This window comes from Pinus tabuliformis, chromosome 4_1 (assembly GCF_031772625.1).
Source record: "Pinus tabuliformis cultivar Carrire ecotype Pingquan chromosome 4_1, CPIR1, whole genome shotgun sequence".
Taxonomy (NCBI): Eukaryota; Viridiplantae; Streptophyta; class Pinopsida; order Pinales; family Pinaceae; genus Pinus; species Pinus tabuliformis.
In genome coordinates, this window is record NC_142303.1 from 890760189 (window position 1) to 890783985 (window position 23797).

The 23797-nt window shown below is 37.7% G+C and overlaps 1 protein-coding gene across 1 annotated transcript; it reads right to left on the reverse strand.

Moving 5' to 3' along the window:
• Positions 1-10625: 10625 nt before the first annotated feature.
• On the reverse strand, positions 10626-12135 carry AILP1 (aluminum induced protein with YGL and LRDR motifs). Its single transcript, XM_089420495.1, has 5 exons — positions 11766-12135; positions 11452-11692; positions 11247-11367; positions 11028-11134; positions 10626-10942 (listed from the first exon to the last, which is right to left on the reverse strand). The coding sequence occupies exons 1-5, from the start codon at positions 11969-11971 to the stop codon at positions 10907-10909; spliced, it is 711 nt and encodes a 236-aa protein (XP_089276621.1). The 5' UTR covers positions 11972-12135; the 3' UTR covers positions 10626-10906.
• Between the last annotated feature and the right edge of the window lie 11662 nt (positions 12136-23797).

Consider the following 23797-nt stretch of genomic DNA (forward strand, 5'->3'; position numbering starts at 1 on the left):
TGGTATCGTCTTGCAGGTTAAGAGCATAACATATTTCCCCAGGAAAAATACTATTTGTATTTGTGTGATTTCTTATTACATGTCTGAGTTTTTTGTTCTAAATTGTGAATTAATGTCTATAGAGCATTAGAGTAGGTTTTTGTCTTGTGATTTTAATTAAAAATTCATAATGGTATCATAGCACACATTAGAGTAGGAATTTCGAAGTTATTTCTCAGGAGGTTCGAATTTATAGTTCAGTGTAGCAAGATCTCTTCAGAATTGGGAAGATGACCTTCAATGGACTAAGGCTAGAGTATGCCTTGGAAGAGACCTCTAATTTTGTTACATGGAAGGATTGCATGGAGCTAGTATTGGATGACAATGGATTACTAGAATACATCAAGATAGATGTTGCAAAGCACCAGAATCTGATGCCCATAATCTTGCTCAATGGAAGAAAGACATAGACAAGGCGAGGAGAATAGGGAGTATGGGACCACATTGTCACTAATATACAAAAGAAATAAAATCCTTATGCAATGTGGAAAGCACTAGCATATTTGTTCCAGAATAGTAGTGACCATGGGAAGCTGACACTCAAGGATAAACTTCAAAATATCAAGATGAAGAAGTATGACACTATTCAACAATTCTAGAGCAAGTTCACACAAGTTAATGATGAGATTGTAGGAGTTGGTGTTACCATTTCAGATGATGTTTAGGTAAGCCTATCCCTTTTGGGCCTTCCTAAGAGATGGCATAACTACCAAGATTCGGTGAATGGGAGGAAAAAATTACCAAATTGGGAACGCTTACGGTCTGATTTAGTACAGGAGGAAATAAGGTAGAATACCAGAGATGGAACTTCATCCAAGGGTGAGGATGAAGAAAAAGTTTCATTGGCTAGAAAGGAAAAGAAGGGAAAAGGGAAGAAATCTCAAACAAAACTAGAATCCATCCAAGTGGGCAAGAAGAAAGATTTGTCAAAAATTAAATGCTTCCATTGTCATGAATTCAGGTACTATGCCACAAAGTGTCCACACAAAAAGGCAAGCAATAAGGCCTCAAGAGGAGAAACAAGTGAAGCCTTGGCTTTGCAGTTCAATATTTAGTTTACCCTTATCGCATGCATGGCTAGCACAGTGATGGGGAGTGTGTGGTACATGGACTTTGGTGCCTCGTTCAGCATGACAGGGTGTAGAGACTTTTTCATTGACCTGGAGGAGAAATATTTTCATATGCACATGGAGATGGGGGATGACGGAAGGTATAGCGTGATTAAGATTGGTGCAGTCACCATTTAGAGGGAGTCGAGCTCCCCCCTTAGGCTTAAGGATGTCATGTTTGTTCTGGGCCTAAATAAAAATCTCATCTTTGTTGCAGTTTTGGAAGACCGTGGTTATGATGTGATGTTCAGCAAAGGAAAAGAATTCCTAAGCAACATATCCATGAGACAGGTGAAAAAAATCGGCGTTCATGTGAAGAACTTGTATACGCTGAATGTGGAACATTGTGCTACGTTAATCATTAAGGTGAAGAAAGTACAGGGTCGCGATGTCGGTGAAATTTGGCACAAAAGACTTGGCCATTTGCATCATGGAACCTTGAAGATTATGTGGAAAATAACCATTGGCCTCCCAAGAGGATCACTTGAGAAACATGATGTATGCAAAGGATGTACTTTTGAGAAGTACACGAAATCCACTTTCCATGATCCGAACAACAAAGCACATGAAGCCCTTGAAAGGATCCACTCTAATGTTTGTGAATCTTTCTCGATAACCTCCACTGTTAGACAGAAATATTTTGTAATTTTTATTGATGACTTCTCACGAAAGTTTTGGATATTCTTCATACGAAAGAAAGATGATACATTCTCCAAGTTTGTAGAATTCAAGGCACTGGTTCAAAAAGAAAATGGAAAGAAGGTGAAGGCTCTCAAGAGTGATAATGGAGGTGAGTACATGTTGAATGAATTTAAAAATTTATGGATGAAGGAAGGCATTTGACAAGATTTGAAAACACCCCACAACCCACAACATAATGGGGTGGCTGAGGGAGAATCATAGCATTGTGGGAGTAGCGAGGGCGATGTTAATGACCAAGGCCTACCTATGCATTTGTGGGCTAAAGCATGCAACGCACTAGTCTATTTGCAGAATCAGAGTCTTCATCGGATTTTGGGCATGATTACACAGAAGGAGGCTTTCTCAGGGAGGAAGCTAGATGTGTTGCACTTCAAGATTTTTGGAGCCTCGGTTTATGGTCTCTAAAGAATCAAGGAAGAAGCTTGCGCTGACACCAAAATTGGGAGTATTTGTGGGTTACATAGAAACTCCCCACAACTACCATGTGTAATTTCCATCCCTCAGAATGACAATTGTGCGAAGGGATGTAAAATTTGATGAGGAGAAAGTGATGCAGTGCTCTCTTGAGAGGGAGCTTCAGATCCCACCAGAAGAGGAGATTTTAGCTCCAAAGGAGGAACCTCGAGAAGTTGTGGAGCAGCCACAAATTGAGGAGCAGAGAGTGGAGATAGCCACTCAAGCAGAACCATCTAGAGAAGGAAGGAAAAGAACCAGGGAAGCTAAAAGACTTGTGCAGAATGTGAGGGAGAATGTGGGTGCTCCTTCAAATCAGCGCAGACAAAGAAGCTCACCTGATTGGTACACTAGCTACATGGCTCTAATGACTGAGCTTCTAGAGACTAAGCCATCCGCTTTCGAGGAAGAAGTAGAGAAACTTGTATGGGTTGATGAAATGGTGGAGGAATAAGAATCCATTGTAAAGAACAATGCTTGGGAAGTTGTCCCAAGACCAGCAAATAAATCAGTTTTGGGTTCAAGATGGATCTTCAAGGTGAAGTAGGCAACATACTGAAGCATAGAGAAGTACAAGGCCAAATTTGTGGCCAAGGGGTACCCTTAAGTGGAAGGAATTGACTATGAGGAGACATTGTCTCGTGTAGCAATGTACTCATCCATTAGATCAATTCTTGCATTGGCTATGCATATGGGGTGGAAGATCCACCAAATGGATGTAAAAACAACATTCCTCAGTGGAGTTATTGAGGAGGAGATGTACATCAAGTAACCAGAATGTTTTGAGACTTTTGATCGAGAGACTCATATGTGCAGACTCAAGTGAGTGTTGTACGGTCTCAAACAGGCACCCCATGCTTAGTACAACAAGATCAATAGTTATCTCATCAGTTTGGGCTTCACCAAAAGTGAAGCAGATACAAACCTTTATCATATCTTGGTAAAAGGTAAATTTCTCATTATTGTCTTATATGTTGATGATTTGATTTTAACTATTGATGAAAAGTTGATCAAATTTTGCAAGGACCTTGCAAGAGAATTTGAAATGAAGGACATGGGTCTCATGCACTACTTCCTTGGATTGGAAGTATGGCAAGGTGATGGGGAACTGTTTGTCTCCCAAGCCAAGTATGCAAATGTATACTACAGAAGTTCTGCATGGAGAGTTGTAAACCCATGGAGACACCTCTAGCAACCAACTGGAAGAAGGAGGATGCCACTTTAGGTGAGGAAGTGGATGTTACCATTTATCGGTAGCTAGTGGGTTCACTGATGTATCATGTGAAAACACAACCAGATATGTGCTATGCAATCAACCAGCTGAGCCAAGCTATGGTCAGGCCAGCCAAATTATTTTGGAAAGCAACAAAGAATGTTTTATGGTACCTCAAAGACACTACCCAGTTTGGACTATGGTAAAGACAAACAGAGGGAGTGAAATTGTGTGACTTCACATATGCAAATTGGGCGGGGAGTACATCAGATTGAAAGAGTACATCAAGTGGAATTTTCAATGTTGGGTCTGCAGTTGTCTCCTAGTACAACAAGAAGGAAATATCTATGGCGCTCAACTCGATAGAAGCAAAATACATGGACAAGTCAAGCAGCATGTGAGGCAATATGGATCAAAAAGATACTTGTTGGATTGTTTGGTCAAATGATGGATCCAACTCTGATACACTGTGATAATTAGAGTTGCCTCAAGCTCTATAAGAATCTTATTTTCACGGTCGATCCAAGCATATAAATATTAGGTATCACCATTTATGGGATTGTGTGCAAAGGCAAATAATGTTGTTGTTGTACATTCCAATAGAGGAACAAGATGTTGACATTTTTGCAAAGGCCTTGTTAGGAGGGAAGTTTGAGTTTCACAGGTGCAAGATAGGGGTGGTTGATAATTCCTTTCTTGTTGACAGGGAGTGTTGAAAAATGTAGCAAGAAATTCTCAATTTGATTTTGCCTTTATTAAATTGAGAAAATTCAAATTTCCACGTCAGCAGACAATTTGGATGCAGTTAACTTCTATGACATTGCTTGTGTCACCTACTTTACTTAGTAAATTCAAGTTGGAGGAGTTATAGTTCAGTTAATAATGTGTGACTGCTAACTTATAGCAATCAAGGTCACTCATCTCAAGTTTTTTTCAGTTAAACTAGTTCCAATTGTTGGAGGAACTAGTGGAGGACCAATTGTGCAGTGGGACTTTAGTCAAACTTCGTGATCATCCAATTAATTTATCAATCAACCAAAAATAGCTAGTGCATGCAAAGAACTCGAGTTCCCCGGTTGTGGTGGAGATTCTAAGGCAATGTAACATCATTTGTAGACTAGTCTTGAGTGTACATGTGTTGCATGCAGTCCGATGATCAACGTTGGGAATTGCGCAATCCATTTTGGAGAAATTCCTAAATAGTAGGGGCCTAAATTCTCAAGGAATTCTGCAAGAAAATAGGATCTCAAGTAGAGAAAGAAATTGACTAAGTCAGGGTTAGAGCTTCTCAATGAGTAGAGAGATAGGTTATGCACTTTTAGGTTGTGCTCAATTGATCAAAGCAATTGTAATACATTTCTATTCATCATACTAATGCAAGTAGGCATTGGGGTTTTTAGCAAATTGCTTTGCCCAGGAAAAATACTATTTGCATGTGTGTGATTTCTTATTACATGTATGAGATTTTTGTTCTAAATTGTGAATTAATGTCCGCGGAGAAGTAGAGTAGGTTTGTCTCTTGTGATTTTGATTAAAACTTCATAATCAGTTGCAAATATGCACCATAATTTATACAAAATATTAGTCACACTAAACACGATAAGAACAAAGGAAATAATCACCATCCATGAACCTAATTTTCCCTTAAACCCCCTTATTAATTTTTAGGGTGGTCTAAGGCAAAAAGAAAAAATGGATTTTATTATAGTATCCTTCCTAGAACAAAGCCCAAACATAATTAGCCCTTAAAATTTGAGAGAAAATTAATAGTGGAAACCTAAGCACTTGCTTGGCCAAATTAAATGTGAGTGTATTGTTCACCAAATTAGATATTAGCCACACTAAACAACATAAGCACAAAGGAAATAGTCACCATCCATGAAACCAATTTTCCCTTGGATCCCCTTAGTGAATTTTAGGGTGGCCTAAGACAAAAAGAAAAAAATGGATTTTTTTATAGTATCCTTGCTAGAGAAAATCCCAAACATAATCAACCCTTAGAATTTGAGAGCAAATTAATAGTGTAAACCTAAGCACTTTCTTGGCCAAATTTTTTTATAAAAGATGAGTGATGCCCTTTTACAAAGATGATCGATAATTTTATGAAGGTTATGTTAGCCACTCGATCCACTTTATTTTTGGCCCCTTGTAAAAGAAGCTTACCTTGAATTATACTCGTTCAAGTATAACAAAATAAATTTCAACTTCATTGAACATTGATCTCTCTTAGAAATGTTATATTATATAATTTTGACCAATACCCCCCAATTCAACACTAAACTCGACATATTTTCAATGCACAATTTAATATAGTTGGCCTTATTTTATTCTTTTTTTATTAAGAGATCATGTACATTTTAAAGAACTGAGTAATCTTATTACCTTGTGCAATTAAAAATATTTACCTTGGCATTTTTTATGGTAACAATGTTTGTTTCTAGCCAACATGTAGTGTTTTTGCTATTGAAATCTAGTAATTGTTACAAACTATCATCATTAGAAGTGGCTTCCTTTACAAATTCTTGGGATACATGGCAATTGTACCCAATTTCTTTCTCTACGCAGATTTATTATGGGGATTCAAACTCATGCTTTATAGATACAAAGGTGAGTTTTGGCATCCATTTTCACTTCTTAGCTAGTGTGTAATCGAGTATGTAGACTTGTAGTGAGTTAAGATCCAAGGGATTTCTTTATGATCAAATATCACAAGAAGCAACAAATGATAACAGTTTGGTATTTGATGATGCCCATTAATGGCAAGGAGCAACTAAGTTGCTCTTCATTCCTATGGTGGATGAGCCCTTAGAGAGAAGAACCATAGTTGGAGGGAGAGGCAGATGCAATATAGCACACAACATGTTTTTAGGATCAACTAATTTGGGCATCTGGAAATAGAACAAATGTGGCCAATAGGGAGGAAAATTTGATCACCATATCCTCAATCCAAGTAGGAGCATTGCGATTTGAGTAAAGCAATGATGGATCACAAACTTGAGCGAAGGAAATTGGTATAACAATTGGACCATTAGAGAGTTTTTAAGGTAAAAAATGGGCTTCAAAACAAAAATGTACAACCAAAATCAATTTCGTAAGAACCAATAGGATTAAAGATGATGATGTCAACCATGGGGGACGATTCACCATTTTTGGGGTAGAAAATTAAAACAAAATTATATTTTTTCCAACTTGTATTTTCAACTTATCTCCCTACGATTTTACTCAAATTTCGAGCAGGAGTACTCATTGTATGCATAATTTAGTTCCTCATCTGAGTACCCATGTTGCATAATTTTGATAGACCTTGTTACACGAAAAATGAGAAATACATGAAAAACATGCCTAAATTCAGCATCCAATGAGTGCTCTTGCTCGAAATTTGAGTAAACCTATATGGAGATAAGTTGAAAATATGAGTTGAAAAAGTAGTTTTTTTCTTTCTTGCTTTCTAAAATTTGATGATGTAATCTAATCTTATTTTATTATTTCCACTATTATTTTATAATATTCCTTACAAGGCCCATTTTAGACCTCAAAATTTCTTTAATGTTTCTACAACATTTATAGAATGATAAATCTACAAATATGCTAGAAATGATTTGAATAAAGTAATATTGGATCACAAACAAGAGATAAGGACATTGTTATAATAATTGGACCTTGTACAACAATTTTAGAATGGAAAAACTACAAATATCCCAGAAAGAAGGATAGATCTACATGTTCACTAAGGCTATATGGGTTGAGGACATGCCAATGTTGAAGGTGACCATAACCAAACTTCAACAATCTAATGACAAATTTGAAGCCTTTTCTAGATTTTGTCTCCAACCTATCACAAAGATCTAAAAAATAATTCTTTGACTAATTTTATATATCCAAAGAAATACCTCCTCTAAGTTCCTTCATTTAAAGAGAAAGATTGATGTAGTTTGTCTTACTATTACTTGTTGCATGTTCATCTCAACATCATTGGCTACACATCACTTCCATGGAAAACCACCATGGTTTTACATTAAAAGCAACACTGCTCACATTAAACCTCTCATAACCTAACTTTTCTTTACCATGGCTCTAATACCATGTTAGGAATTGATTGAAAAGGGGACACAACAAGAAACTTTTTGAAAAAGGATTTATGCCATATTGAACTCATTGTATTTATCTCTTGATATGAATTTATAATACATTAGTTTGACCATTTTAGATCTAGATCTCACTTATAACTCATCAATGGATCAAGGCAACACCTTATCAAAGATAAGGTTTGCAACTCATATCAATGTGATCTCAAATTTTGTGATTGTTTGGGGACTCATAGTTCAAAACCAAGATGCACACAATTCATTGTCCCTGATCTACAAGGAAATATCCCATTTTAAGCTTCCACAACTCAACAACTCAATATTATGATCATTAGACTTATTAATCTCAATTCTCACACTGCTAACCATTCTTCTTTACAAGAAACATTGCTTTAAAGCTCCCACTAGAACTAAGTTTATTCCATATCTACTCAAGATTCAAGATCTAGGTATAACATCTTCACACCTATAGCAGCAGAGGCATCACTCTATAGACAAAATTTATTTGGTACCAAATGTTGGTCCTCTCGAGCTCTAATATCAACATGTTCAACACCTAGATACAAAAGATACAAGAAATATTTCTCTTAGACCAGAACATGAGTCAATCGTGCTATAAACAAACTTTAGACCTGATTGCCATAAACGTTTACAGAAAAAATAATAAAACAAGAAATAGATAATGTCAAATACATAAAGATATGCATAGTACACAAAGATTTTACCCTGGAAACTAGGAAAGCCAACCAATCTTTGAGCTTCATTTCTCCTTATATTCTCCATCGAATATACAACCAGATTATAATGAATGTCAACCTAGGTCCACACCTAAAAGACCAATGCACTCATTACATCACTTGATCTCAACCAATCAATTCATTTTATCATCATCTTACAACCTTGCATCATGATCTTTTTATAGCCACATTCTTACATAAGATACCCTAATTCACAACATCTAGATCAATTACAAAAGATTGAGCCTCAATGGTTAAGATCTCGAGAATCTTGGGATCACCATTCGACCACCAATTGACCATCATTCTCCATCAACCATGTATGTTATCGACTGTGATTACTTTCGACTATCGAGTTTTTTCGACTACTCCATCAACCTTAGATTGTAATTCATATCCCTACTTCACCATTGACCATCGACTCAAATCAACCATCTTGTTGATCTTATATCTAATCAATCAACCTTGACTAGATTGGTGAGTTACTTCCTAATTGATCCATCTCAATCGGTGAGCTACCTGGTCAATCCACCTTAACTGATTAGTCGACCTAAGACACTTTAATCCACTAAATTTCCTCTGTAAAACATATCATATCTCAGAAGCTATCACATCAATTTAAAATATTACTTCTCTAAACTAACTGCAACTAAAAACTATACCTCACATCAATCTAAAATCTTGCTTGCCTAAGCTACAACTAAAAACTATACATGACAACCAAAATGCTCACTATTATTGAAAACTATAGTAACATACAAGCTTACACAAAAACCATATATAAATAATCACATTAACCTAATGCAACCAACGAAGACACCCTCACATTAACCCATGACCTCATAACAAACTCAATTATTAAAAGAATACTATCACATCGACATAAAAGTTTACACGGACATAAACCTAAATACTTGTACCTTAATTTAATTGCTAAAAAATATTATCACAATTAATTTTACATGTGAGCCTACACTTAGAAGCCAATTCACATATGTTAGCTAATCAATCCCAATTTGAATATTGGGTACAATGTTAAACTTTTAGATTTCTCCTCAGATACATTGGAGTGTTACCTACCTTTTTATATTTCTTTTAAAAGAAGATATATGGAAAATGATATCATATTAATACTAAAGCTACAAAATTATAAAAACTAATGATTAATATATATTATAATTTAAATTAAATTAGATATATTTTAATTTAAATTTTGTATTTATTAAGTATAAAAAAATTTGGTGCCTAAATTTTTTTTCATATTTTACATTTAAAAGGGAGGTTTATATCTCAAAAGATTTGATTTGATGAATCTAACTAGAGTATTTTACATTTTAAATTAGATTAAATTAAATTTTACATTTTACATTATATTTACATTTATTTTTTGACTCAAATGAGTTATATTTTTTGGGTCTATGGTATTGATAAGTCATGATATTTGCCCAAGGTATTGTAACAAAACTTATTTACAAACGAATAATATCCATGGTAAAGTGGGGATGAATATCCATGGTTAAAAATCTAGTTATATTGTAAATTTATTGTAAGTATTAAGCTTTTATGTGCTTATTAATCATTATTAGCCCGGCCAAGGCACAAAACTCTAGCAATCCATATGTTTAGTGATCACTATTAGTTTAACATTGACCAACGCAAATTATAATGTTTAACTTTGAAAAATAAATATTAATTTTTCAATATTATTAAAAAAAATATTTTTCAAACTATAAATGTATAGAATTACTAATGGTTACTACCCAACAAAATTTTATGCAAATTCTTCTACCGAATAATTTAAGTATCCACTTCACATCTCAATTTTGCCAAAACAACTATAAGATAAATAATTTTACAATTAAATTATTTTAAAATATAAATTTTTTAAAAATAAATATTATAAAATAAAAAAACTTATTATCATTTTTCAAAATAAATTTGAAATTAAATTGTACCATTAGATCTCCTCACACTTTGAACATAGTGTTACATAACAAAAAGTTTAATGTTATAATCAATAGCAACCCAATTTTATCGAGTATCTAGAAATGTATATGGATCTACCTTGGTTGACAAAATTATTCTCAAAACACAAAATACGTACTGCGATACATTAATTATTTTATATATATCTCTGCTCTCTGGCCCATGCAGGTTAAAAAAAGACAAATATATTGAGTTTGCAACCTGGATTTCTATTTTCCCAAATAATTAACTCATTTTTATCATAAATTTTATACGTAAAGACATGGCACCAACTGTTTCTGTGTCATAAATCTGGGGCGCATTATCAAAACCTTCTGAAATTGAATTAAGCAAGTCGGAAGCTTACACAGGCCACTGGCGTTGAGGAGAAAATCCAAGTAGCTAAACTTAAAAACTGAAAACAGAATCAGCAAAAAGGCACCTATCTGCTATCTCTGAAGTATAACTAATGACTCCACATCTCTGGCGTATTAACAGTCGCAGCCACCTGCTTCACCAGATCTTTCAGGTATCTATTCACAAAACTTATTCTAAGAGTAGTTTGTCCATCTGCTGGTCAGATGATCCAGATCTGCAATAATTTTACAAGATACCAGCAATGACGCTCTCATTTTCAACCTGAAAACCATGTACGCACGTCAGAGACTGTACACAAACAAAAAAAGGCAGAGGAAGGAATCAAGGAGATTTAGTTTGCAGATACCTTAAATGTTGTGCCGCAGAGCTCCTCCTCCATGGCTGGAACGGCTGTCACTTTATTTTTAGGATGCTCGTAGCTTCGCAGACTCAGAGCGCTCGAGAAGAAACAACCTGATAAAAAAACCCCTTAAACTCCGGTCTTCACTCTCCACTAAATCTAACGTCGAATACTTAACAAATAAGTTCCTAAAGGAACAAATACAGAAATTTATAGCTTTTACACCTTGAGGGAACGAAGCCAGGGACTTGCCACAAGCCCCTTTCAAGAGCTCAGCATCATCAGAGAACGCTAGGCTTCCATCCCTAGTAATTCCCCAATAGAAGGGTACTTTCCCGTGTGAATCCTACAATTTTCATCACTTTTAAAATTTTCCGATCGAAAAACAAGAAACAGAAATTTCCAGGCCGAATATTTCCGGATCTCTTACCGTAGCAACAAAGATGCTTGAAGTAGCTCTGTCGAGGATTATAAACGCAAATTGCCCGTCCAAATGTCCAACAACATGACTGGCAGGATATGGAGCACGATCCCTTAGGGTTTTATAAGCTTCGATCACAAGTAAACCCTCATTTACAGACTTTGACAGACCGTATTGCTGCCTCAGACTCGGCAAATTCTCCAGCGTGCCTTCGAACAGGCAAAAGATATCGTCCTTGACGGTAAAAGATCTGCAAGAAACGAACAGATGTGGAAGCGTTACAGGAAATATGATAAATTTATTAAAGAACAGAATCACCTTACCTGGGTCGGAGCAAATCCTGCTTTTCATGTGTATATGCCATGTCGCCCATGCCATTTATCTTTAAAGAAATAGCCCGCGGAAAGCCACTGAAGAAGGAGCACAGCAGATCTGAAGAATCCTTCTTGGGATAATTAGGGCTTCTGTCCCCAGGAATTCTAAGCTCCTCAGGGCCACTGGCCACAGAGCTGTTGAAGATGGCCAACATGATATGAGTCTCCGATTTCTTTCCTACAAAATTTCTTTGGCCTAAAGTTCCCACGGCTTTGGAAGCTCTAGAAAATATTCACGAACCAGTGACCAATCTTATATCTTTTTATAAATATATATATAAGATTTCCATATCTGAATACGTGGTATACATTTGATATATATACATTTAATATATGTATCGCCGTGTTTGTGATTCACGGGAGAATTTTATGGAATTACGTATGAATAAATCCAGGAGAACATAATAAAGCAAAGGGTTAGAGTATCGCCGTGTCAGAGATTCGAACCTGACTCAACGCATCCGCGTATTACGAAACTTGGAACTAATTTTCAAGTCCGTTAATTACAATGAATATTTCTGAGATCCGTGGTTTGTGTATCTGGTCAAGATTCCTCCGGACCCACTTGCTCGCCGACACGACTCACGCAGCACGCAAATTGTGTCCGGAGATAAGCATGGATGAGTTTTGTTATCCACTCGCCCTTGGTTCGATTCTCGTTGACGTTTGTTTGGCGTGATTAATGTCTGCTGCTCACCAAGTTGTTGAAACCGCTGAAGCCGTTGGGATTATTTATTGAGAGTAAAGCAAAATACGAAACCCGATGTAACATTAATCGCCTTGTCTAATGTGGAAATTATGAGGTTTGGTAGAGCAACGCTATCTTCAAATTAGAAAAGGTTGGCATTGAGCAATCATGGCATTCACCAATGAGGGTGGGTTAATGTTTTAATTATTTATAGTATATTTAAATTTAATGAAATGATTTTTTTTAAAATATTTTTTTTTATTAATTTTAATTAAAATTTAGTAGAGATTTTTAAAAGCTCGAGTTTTAGTGGTTTAATTTGTAAAAATCGCTTGTTTCAGAGATTTCTCAAAACGCTGAATCTTTTTATACCTTCAAAAATGTAGATTATTTCATCTACCTATATAATATTCTTAATTTTTAATAAAATTAATAAAAATATTTACTTAAAACAATGAAAAGATCACAAACTGCATTGTGCTACTTTGTTAGTAAAGACTCTATGAAATTATTCTTTGTGCTTAGCAAAGTAAAATGTAAATCTTAAGATGTTTGTAACTTGAATTGAATTAAGTGTAACTATGCATTAATAGCTCAGTATTTTGTTGAAAGAAAAACAATTTAATTTTTGTTTTTATATGTGTTTGAATTGAATAGAATGTGACTTTAAACTAAAGTGCGTAATAATGTTGGAAAAAAGAATATTTCAATTCTTGTTTGTATTTGTGTTTGATTAGTTGTTGGGAGAAAGGAATATTATTATCTGATATAACTATGTATTTGAATTGAATAGAATGTGACTTTAAACTAACAGTGCACAACAATGTTGAAAAAATGAACAATTCAATTTTTGTTTCCATTGGTGTTTGACTTATTTATTTATTTTTTTTTCTGTGGAAAAAGTCGCACTTTCTTTATTAATAAAGAAACTACATTTTGCAGATGCATTGCATATACAATATTCAGGCCTGGCCTATCTATCACAAAATCTCTCAAAACTGTGTTTCGCCTCATGAATGAGGCTTTTCAAAAATAAAGACTATGATAGTATTATGAGGCTCTTCACAGAGAACTTGTTGTACTTTATTATAAGGAAAACAAAAACATTGAATAATTACATATGATCGTTTGGACTTATGGATCTAAAAAGCAAAAAACAGTCTCATTGTATTTGTTCATGTGCCAAGCTCTATGAATGGCCTGTGGTAGTACTGATAGGTATTATCGTCTCTTTCCTCCACAATTAGCCAAGAAGTGTCGTCCCTATGCGCCACCTCCTTGGATAAGTCGTCAGCGGCTGTGTTGCGTTCCTTGTAGATGTGGTGGCACGAGAAGACATCAAAATAAGATATGAGCCTGTGGGTTTCATCCAATAAATGTTTTAGAGAGTATGCATTGCATTGCGCAGTTTTATTTATCCAATTGCATATGATTTGTGAGTCACCAAATAGCTGAAGATGATGGCAGTTTTTGGATAATGCAAAATGTATGATATTAGAGGCCGCAATGAGCTCTGCAAAGTTGTTTGTACCCCTTCCCAGTCCCATTTGTATTTTAAATACATGGGATACAGTCAGATGTAGGATAGCTCCCCCACTGCATCCTGCCTCCTGTGCTGATCCATCAAAATAAGCCCATGGGTGAGCTGGGTTGATGACTTCAGGTGTAATGATCCTATGGGACGGCTGGGCTTCCTCTTCAGGTATGGAACTGTATTTGGCTAGTAGCCTGGTGGTAATGGAGGGCCAGTGGGGGGGGCGTTGATGGAAAATGGCTTGGTTCCTAGCAATCCAAATGGCCCAACTAATTAGAAGCGGGATATTTTTCTGCCTGGCAGTGGTAGATGTACACCAGTTGTTCCATGCTTCAGAGAGGTGAGGACCCTGCCAACTCATTGCAGAAGAGATTGAACTGAGAAAGCCCTTCCATAAATCTTGAGTGCAAGGACAATTAAGAAAAAGGTGTTCAGTGTCCTCATTATCATTTTTGCAGAGATGACACTAGAATGGCCCTGAGAAAGATATTTTCATCAAGTTTGTCCCATTTGGGACTTTGTTGTGAAGTATGGACCACATTAGCAATTTGGTTCGAGGGGGTGCCTTCAATTTCCACATCTGCATCCACCATTGTGCCAATTCCTATGGTTTGTGCCTCTCCATCAGCACTTGGTAACCTATCTTGGGGGAGTAAACACCATATTTAGCATGTGCCCAGATAAGCTCATCCTCACCCTCGGTTATTCTGATGTGGGCCTCCATCAAAGCATTTGTATAAGAGCGTCATTCCTGCTACCAGCATCCTGGGATGTTCAAATCGTTGACAGTTCTCCAAGCTTGTTGAAAGATGGTAGAACGTGCCTCATCTGCGATCTGATTAATGTGCACAATTCCATTGGCCTGTAAGTGCCCTCTTAGTCCATCAGTGAGCCTGTGAGTGTTGCCACAGCCCACCCAAGGGTCTGTGCCAATCTGTATCTTAGTCCCCAATCTAATTCTCCAAGTCAGGCCACTGCGTATGAGCTCCTTAGTATTAGTGACTGCCTTCCAGATGTTAGAGATGTTGTTCGTCCTGGTGTCTTGTCTGATCCAAGCTAGTACACTTGATGGATGGATGTATTTGGACACTGCAACCTTCGTCCAAAGGCTATTATTGTTTAGCAGTTGCCACCCTAACTTTGCAGCCAAGGCTTGAGAGAAGGTGTCTAACCTCTTTATGCCCCATCCTCCCCAGCTCTTTGGTAGGGCCAATGATTCCCAGCTCGTCCATGCAAAAATTCTCCCTGGCTGGTTCCCTTTCCACAAGAACCGGCAACATAAATTTTGTAGATGAGTTAGAATGCCTTTGGGTATCCAAGCCAATGTCATCCAATATACTGGTGTAGCTTCTAAGACAGTCTTGATGAGTACCAGCGTCCCCGCTCTGGAGAGATATTTGTGGTACCAAATATTTAGCCTCTTCTCCACTTTTGATATGAGCCATGTCCAGTCAGCTAACTTGTATCCAAGGGGTTTTAGCCTATATCCCAGATATCTCAACCCTTCTTCAATTGGCACTTCTGTAAAAGAAAATCTTCTGAGAGAAAACTGGATCTCATACTGGGAACATCCGGTGGCAGTAATTGTTGATTTTTCTTCATTTAATACCATGCCTGTAGCTTTTAGGAAGATGCCAAGGGATCGGTGGAGTGCAGTGGTATCCCCTATACCCCCATTTAAGAGGATTAGTACATCATCCACAAACAACAAGTGGGTGAGGGTGCAGTCTTCAGTAATTTTGATTCCCCTTATTCGCCCTAGTCTGCACTCCTCCCCAATGGTTTGGCTGAGACCCTCCATGAGAAGTAGGAAGAGTAAAGGGGAGAGTGGGCATCCCTGCCTCAGTCTTCTTTCCGCATGGAAAAAAGGGGAGGCTGAGCCATTAATAAGCACACTAAAGGATACATTTGAGATACAACATAGGATCCATTTGATGAAGGAGTAGGGGAAGCCAAGATGGGTTAGCAGCATATGAAGGTAGAGCTAGTTTACCCTATCAAAGGCTTTGGACAGGTCGATCTTCAGTATCATACCTTTGAGTTTCATGGTCTATACAGAGTGGAGGAGTTCCTGTGTGGTGCCAACAGCCTCATGGATTTGTCTGTTCTGGAGAAAAGCAAACTGCTCCAGGGAGATGTGGGCGGAGAGAATGGGCTTGAGGCAATTAGCAATAATTTTAGCAATGATCTTATATATGCGGTTGCATAGAGAGATGGGTTTGAAGTCGTTAAAGGTCAAGGGCTTATCTGATTTGGGGATGAGGGCAATAAATGTAGAATTGAAGCTCTCCCACATTCTGCCCCTCAATCGAAATTCTTCTATCAGTCGCAGAAGGTCTGTTCCCAAGATGTCAAAAAAAAGTTGTATAAAACTCAATTGTCCATTCGTCCGGTCCTAGAATCTTGTCTTTTTTTAACCATTTGAGGGTTGCTTCCAATTCGCCTAAGCTCACCTCCTTTGTCAGTCCCTACTCCACTTCCTCATCCACAAATCTAGGGAAGGTCTGTGCTATGTGCATAACCTTCGCCATGGTGGCATTTGGGGGCTCCTTGCAAATTCCTTTGAAATGTGCACTTGCTAGAGAAGCAAGTCCCCAGAAGGTGTTTAGAGAGGTGTCGTCCTCCTTCTTAAGCTCCCAAATAGTATTGATCGCCTTTCTCCCATTTGCATGTCTGTGAAAAAACTTAGTGTTTTAATCTCCTTCTTTGAACCAAATGGCTCGGCTCCGAAGTCTCCAACACTCCTCTCTGTCTTTTAGTATTTGTGCCCTTTCATGGAGGAGGGCGGCCAACTTATCCTTTTGTTCTTGTGAGGTAAGAATCCCCTCTGAATCCTCCTCCATTTTGGCAATTTCTTCTTCTGCTAATTTGAGTTGATGCTCATCCTGTTCTTTTTTCCTCCTGGCCCACACTTTTGATAGCTCCTTCAGGGCAGTCATGTTTTGGGCAAACCCTTCTGCTATAAGACCTTCTATGCCCACTGGGTGGGTCTTCCAATAGTTAGTGATTGCCTTCAAATAACTGGCATCCTTTAACCATGTAGAATTAAACTTAAAGGGGGCCTTTGGCTTGTTATGGGCATTTTGCAGTTCCAAATAGATGGGCCTGTGATCCGAGACCCCTCCCGAGCCAACCCACTGTCTAACATGAAAGCCTCTATTGACCAGAGCTTCGCGGATGAGAAAACGATCCAATCTTCTAGCCAAACTGGCCTCTCCAGTTCTATTGTTCCTCCATGTGGGTTGGATCTTTGTAGTGGGAATGTCAATCAGATTGTGGGTGTCCAGTAAGCTCTCGAAGAAAATGGACAAGGGGTCCATTTGATCATTTGGTCCCCATGATTCCGTATGACCCATCGAGAAATTTAGATCACCTCCGAGGATGATATTGTCGCCTTGTAAGGTGGAGGAGGTGAGCAGTTTCCTCCAGTGAGCCTCCCGGTCTCGACAGGGCCCATAGATGTTAAAGAGCCTTATACAGGATTCCAGGGTCGACGAATAAATGTCCACTCCCAAATACCCCACCCCTCCCCAGACATTTAGCAGCTGAATCGAGCGATTGCAGAAGCCTAATGATAACCCCCCTGATCTGCCCATCGCAGCCAGAGAGTGAAAGGACCAGTTGGGAAGCCAGGATTCTAGGAGGGGAGAGATGGAGCTAGCGGGTCCAAGGGTTTCTTGAAGAAAGATGATGTCCACAGGTTTAGTAGATAACAGTTGCCTCAGGGCTAGTTTTTTCCCGGGGCTAGCCAGTCCCCTACAGTTGAAGGAGAGGATTTTCATGGGGGAAGGGGGGAGGGGGTATCCTCTGCTCTAAGACCCCAAGGGATTTTAGTCTGTCTGCCTGAGACAATCTCTTCGCCCGCCCGATGTTTAGCCTTGGAAAGATGGGAGGGCCGACCACGAGGAAGCTTTGGGAGATAGGGGAAGGGAATGATCCCAAAGCCGACCACGTCCTTGCCGAGTGAGCGGAGCTTTGAGCGGGTCGGATAACGGTTGTCCTTGCAGGGGGAGGACAACTGAGGGGGGAGAGGGAGGGACTCTGGGAGTGTAGGCGGGGGAGGGGGATCCACAGAGGGAGAGGCCGCCATGGAGCAATGTAAATTTCGGAGGGGTTGCTGCAAGGGAAAAGCGGGGGGGAAAGGGGTTCAAGGGAGGGAGGAGGGAGCTCGTCGGCCCGCCCCCAATGCGGGAAGTAATAGAATGAGAATGCAATGCAGAAATACATATATTATCACAAGCAGAGTTAATAGAATGGGAGATAGAAGGAGCCATACCCACGGTAAAAGCCTTCCTTGAAGCCGCCCGAGCTCTCGTCAATGGCGGAGAGGGTGGCCTGAGTGGAGCTTTCCCCCGCTTCTTGCTGGGACCTGGGGCAGCTTCTTCGTTCCCCTTGGCTGCATCATGTATCGACTGCTCCTCTGTCGGCTGCTCTTGCTGAGATGGCTCCGAAGGGGCCTCATAGCGCTGTTCAGTTTCCCTTGTCCTCTGTCCCCATTTAGGATTTAGGGGGCAATCCTTGTATACATGGCCAACCTTATGGCAGTGCCGACATCTATATGGCACACCTTCATAGTCCAAGATTTGCTTCTTGGTGAAGTTCCTCCATTGAATGGTAATAAACTCTTGCAGGCCCCCTCGCGTGTCCATATGTACCAGAATGCATGCATAAGACATCTTTCCTGTGATAAGGTAGGATTTATCCGAGCCCATATACGAACCAAGCGAGTTCCCAATTCTCTTGAATATCTCTTCCGACCAGAAGTGTGGGGAAAGCCCTGGCGCCCTAACCCATATTGGTCCTATCCCCAGCTGTTCAGATTCCGGATCAAATAGTGGCAACCATCGCTTCAGGTGGACCGGGGCTTGATTGAAATGCTAGTATGAGGATAAGACCCAGCTTGTATGGTCTAGCCGAGCAAACCTGAAAGCGAACCAACCCCGCACGAATGTCTGTACGGTGGGAAGATCTGCAAATCGGTGGCCCCAAACCTCAGTCACCCAAGCCTTTAGTCTTTTGACTGAGTAATTCCTGCCATGAATCCTTTCGACCAGGACCCTATCCGCGATATCCATAGACTCCGCCAACTGAATGTCTTCCTCCAGCCGCAGGATGACATCGTCAATCTTCGATCTGAAGCCCTTTGCTTTCTTCCGGGGCCTCGCCTCCTCCGGTAGTGGCACCTTGTATCCGAGTTGCTTCCAGGGTTTGTGCTACCCTCAGGCCCAAGTGGGGGGGGGGGTGATTGAGGGGCGCCTGAGATGTCCGGAGGACCATTAGGGATTCCAGGGAGGGTTTCAGAATTATGAACCAGAGTCGGCGGTACCGAATGCGGGGGAGCTGACGAGCTGTGCAAACCGGAAGAAAGGCTGCTGGTAAGGGGGATGTAAGGAGGGTCAGCCCATGACTCCAGGAGGTTAGGAAAGTTAGGGTTCAGGTAGCCCAAATCAAACCCTAACGAGGACGGGGAAGCCAGCGGGGAGGAGAGGGACGACTAGGTAGGGGGAACGTCCGGTAGGATGACCGGTTGACCAAATGGCCCAGAGATCAAAGGCAGGTCGGCAATGGCCTCGTTCAACTCACAACTGAATGGAATGCGGTCTGCCCTTTCGGAATGCGATGCTGTCCAGACTGAACCCTCCGGCAGGGGATCCTCCAAATAGTCTACGATATCGAGGTCCATTGTTGTCACGGGAAAGCTAGTGCCAGCTGCCTGTAACCGACAAGGTAGGGTGATAGCGAGGGGGAGGCAGCCCTAAACGGAGAGCTGGTAAAGGTGAAAACCAACTCAGTAAACCACAGTAAACCTTCTGCAGGCCAGGAGATCGGGGGTAAGGGGGATGACCGTAGCCCTGGGACCAAACTACGTGGTGGCCCTCGCGCCTGCCAGCTGTTGCAACAGTCTTCCTCCACGTTCGGTTAACCGTACTCGCCATCGCCATCATGCTTCAGAGCCATCCTTCCTTTTCTCCATTGGTGTTTGATTAGTTGTTGGGAGAAAGGAATATTATTATATGACATAACAATGCATTATAGTTCAGAATTTTGTTGAAGAATAAATTCATTTTTGTTTCTATATGTATTTGAATTAAATAGAGTGGGAACAGTTCACAACATTGTTGGAAAAAGGACTAATTCAATTTTTGTTTCCACAAGTGTTTGATTAGTTGTTGAGAGAAAGGAATATTATTATAGAATTTAATTAATTAGTTGTTGGGAGAAAGGAATATTAATATAGAATTTAATTGATTAGTTGTTGGGAGAAAGGAATATTATTATAGAATTTAATTCATCAAAATTTATTGCACCCAAAAGTACTTTATACAACTTAGTATGAGGGAGATGTGTAGTTTTTTCTTACCACATATCATTTAAAAAATATTATTAACAAAAATAAATATATAAATAAATAATGTCAATGTCAACCATAAATAAATTAGTTCTTTTATATCAACTCCAGAGTAAGAGAAATTGAAAGTAAAAAATTAATTATTCCACTTTCTACTTTTGGGGCCAGGGAGATGTGTATGTCCTTCAATGCTTAGTATGGACTTGACATGCGTCATTTAAAAAGATAATGGAATATAAATACAAGATTGAATTTATGTAGATATTTCAAAATCAACTTCCTATTAGAAAGACACTTTGTCCAAAGCAATCTTAGCGAGATGTGTAATTCTTTCCATGCTCAATGTAGAGCTAACACATAATATAAATAAAAAACCATTATAAGAAAAAATATAATATAACCATAAATAAAATATTTGAATGCACACTTTAAATAAAATAATTTGATATCAACATTTTACATATAAAAATATATAAACAAAAAAAGTAATTGAAAGTTTAAACAAACATTATTTTGATCGTACGTGCTTTTTACTTCTTAATATGAGGTAGAGTAAATCTTTAATATGGAGCTCACACGTGGTATTTAAAAAAGTATCTAAATTTTTTTTTGATGAAATAAAATATTTCAATAGCTACTATAGATAGATAAATAAAAGTGAAAAAATTCTTATAGTTAAAACATTTGAATGAACCATATTAACTCACATGCCAGGAGAGAGATCCTTTCGTTTGTGGTGGTAAAGACATTTTAGTGGTGTGTTGTTTAGTATGAGAGAGATGTGCAATTATTTTCATGTTCAATATAGAATTAGCATCTAACCTATTAACAATTAATTTAGATTCATTTTAATTTCAGATCTACCATACATAAAAATATCAAAATTTGAGAAAATGCTTACACAATCCTCTTAATTTATGATAAATTATAAATTAAAATAAATCTACACTAATATCAAATCAACAATTATTATTGATACACATTGTCATCGTATATTTAAACTAACTTTAAATTAAATAAAAAATTATATAATTGTAGTACTCATTGTTTGTGAAAAACAACAGTAACATACATTCGTGAACGAGAACTCATATTTAGAAAAACAAGGTTTTTCCGAAGTGAGTTTTTTTAGATCTTACCAAGTTGTAAATCTTAACTTACCTTCACGAAAAAGAGCTATGAACGAAGAGGTGAGAGGAAGTGATGTATATTTACAAAACAATTAAAATGATCCTTGGGTGCTAAATTTTTTTTTGCTTATATAAGTTTTGTAGTTATTAGGTGTTACTTGTGTTTATCACACAATTCCATATTCAAAAGTCTACAATGACTTGACTTAAGTTGTTAATGAGTTCATTGAGTTCTCATGCTTGTCGTTTGAAATTTTCTAACCAGTGAAAAATTGTGTAATAACAAATTGTCCATAGAGCGTTACGAATGATACAATCTAATATTTAACTCTTTTGCAATTTTTTTCATAATTTCGTGAGTAGATAAGTTTTTTATTTTGTTAGATAAGTTTTACTTTGTTGGCTAAGAAGTGTCATGTATTTTATATCTAATTTTTTTACTATTTTTTTTTTGCCTAATTTTGTTTGTAGATAAGTTTTATTTTGTTTACTAATAAATGTTACATAGCTAATACTTTATAGTTTAAATATAATTAATTGGAATAAATAATTCTTTTGTAATTTTTTCATAATTTTATTTGTAGATAAGTTTTATTTTGTTCGCTGACTAGTGTTACATAGTAGCTAGTAATACTTAGTTTAAATATAGGTAATTGGAGTTTGAACTACTCAATTAAAGTCTTTATAAAAAATAGAAATGAAAGTGAAAATGTTGTGCTAAAATAGTGTTTTTTTGTTGAGTATCCTACCTTATTGGCTATAATGAAGTGCTATCACTATATTTTTTGGTGGTGTTTCAAATTTATATGGATAAACTTAGTTTCAATTGAATGAGATGGCAATTCCAAGAAACTTGTTTTGTATGACATTTGTCTCCTAAAGTTTATGGGCATTGTACATGATTAATATAGATTGGAATGCAATTTTGTTTGTGGCCGTGAAGACATGGGAATATGGAACAAATTTTTTATTGTTATCCTATTTTAAATAGGACTACTTTCTTCTTTTGCAGAACAAAATGGAGATGGGATAATCTATAATTTGTAATTTAGTATTAAATTATTTTTTAAATTAAATTGTAAAGACAAGTTAATTAATATTTATGAATAATATGCAATAATAGTTGTTTTATTATTAATTTAACAACTAAATTATAACTAACACAATTATATAAATTAAATCACTAGTAACTATAGATAGATATCAAAACACTTAGTTTCTAATCAAAATACTTAGTTCCTAAAACATTTCATATCGTTGAAATTAAAAAAAATCATTAAAAAAAATTAAATATTAAAATAAATAAAACATATAATATTATGCATTTGTCTATGATTCGTCATTTAGTATTAAATTGGTTGAATTTGACACATTCACTTTGAATAAAACCAGGAATAAAGTTGTAGTAGATTAAATAGTTTTAACAAAATTCACACATTAACTTTTTGCATGGTAATTGAGACTAATCTTTTGTGTTTGGTTGGAGGAAAGAAGGTGAAACAACTTTAATAAACCAATTGAAACATATGAGAAATTGAATATTAACTTCCCAATAAATGTGGAACAATATCTCGTTGTGCAGTGACTTAAGCGAAATTTGGAACTTCAAAGTAAGATCCGAATCCCTTAAAATGAATTGAAGAGCTTCAGTGCATATTTGTGGCTAGCCAAGTGTCCACCTCAACTGAAGTTTCTTTTTTTTGTAAGTCAGCTTTTGATATTAACAAAAGAAAATATAGTACAAAACTTCTGCATCTGCAGAATACGGGCCGCTTAACAGCAGGCCTAACTTCAGGAGACTAAAATGAGAAAACAGAGCAACTGAAAACTAAGAACAGCACACCGCGCAGGGCGGTCGAAAGCCAGAACTGTCAGAAGGACATAATCATAATGATACCTGACAGAAGACACTACAAGCCAAAAGGAGCAACTTCAGAACCCCTAAGAAGAAAACGGGCAGCCGGAAAGGATAGACTATCCACCTCGGCCCCGAAGAGAGGTCCAGAAGAGAGCAGAACTGAGCAAGAAGAAACCAGACGAGCAGAGAAGCAAGAGCAGAACCACAGATTCTACACACCGAGGGTAGAAGCATTGGTTCGGCCTTTTTTTCCTTTCTTTTTACCAACTTTTACCCAACCACGATTACTCTGCTGGGCTGGCATGATTTGTAAACTGAGCTGGGCTGAAGGAGAGATCTCCTTGTCTGAATCCGAAGGAGATGACTCATGAGTTCTTTTCTGTGAATTAGGAAGGACCTTGGATTCCTCAGGACCAGTCGAT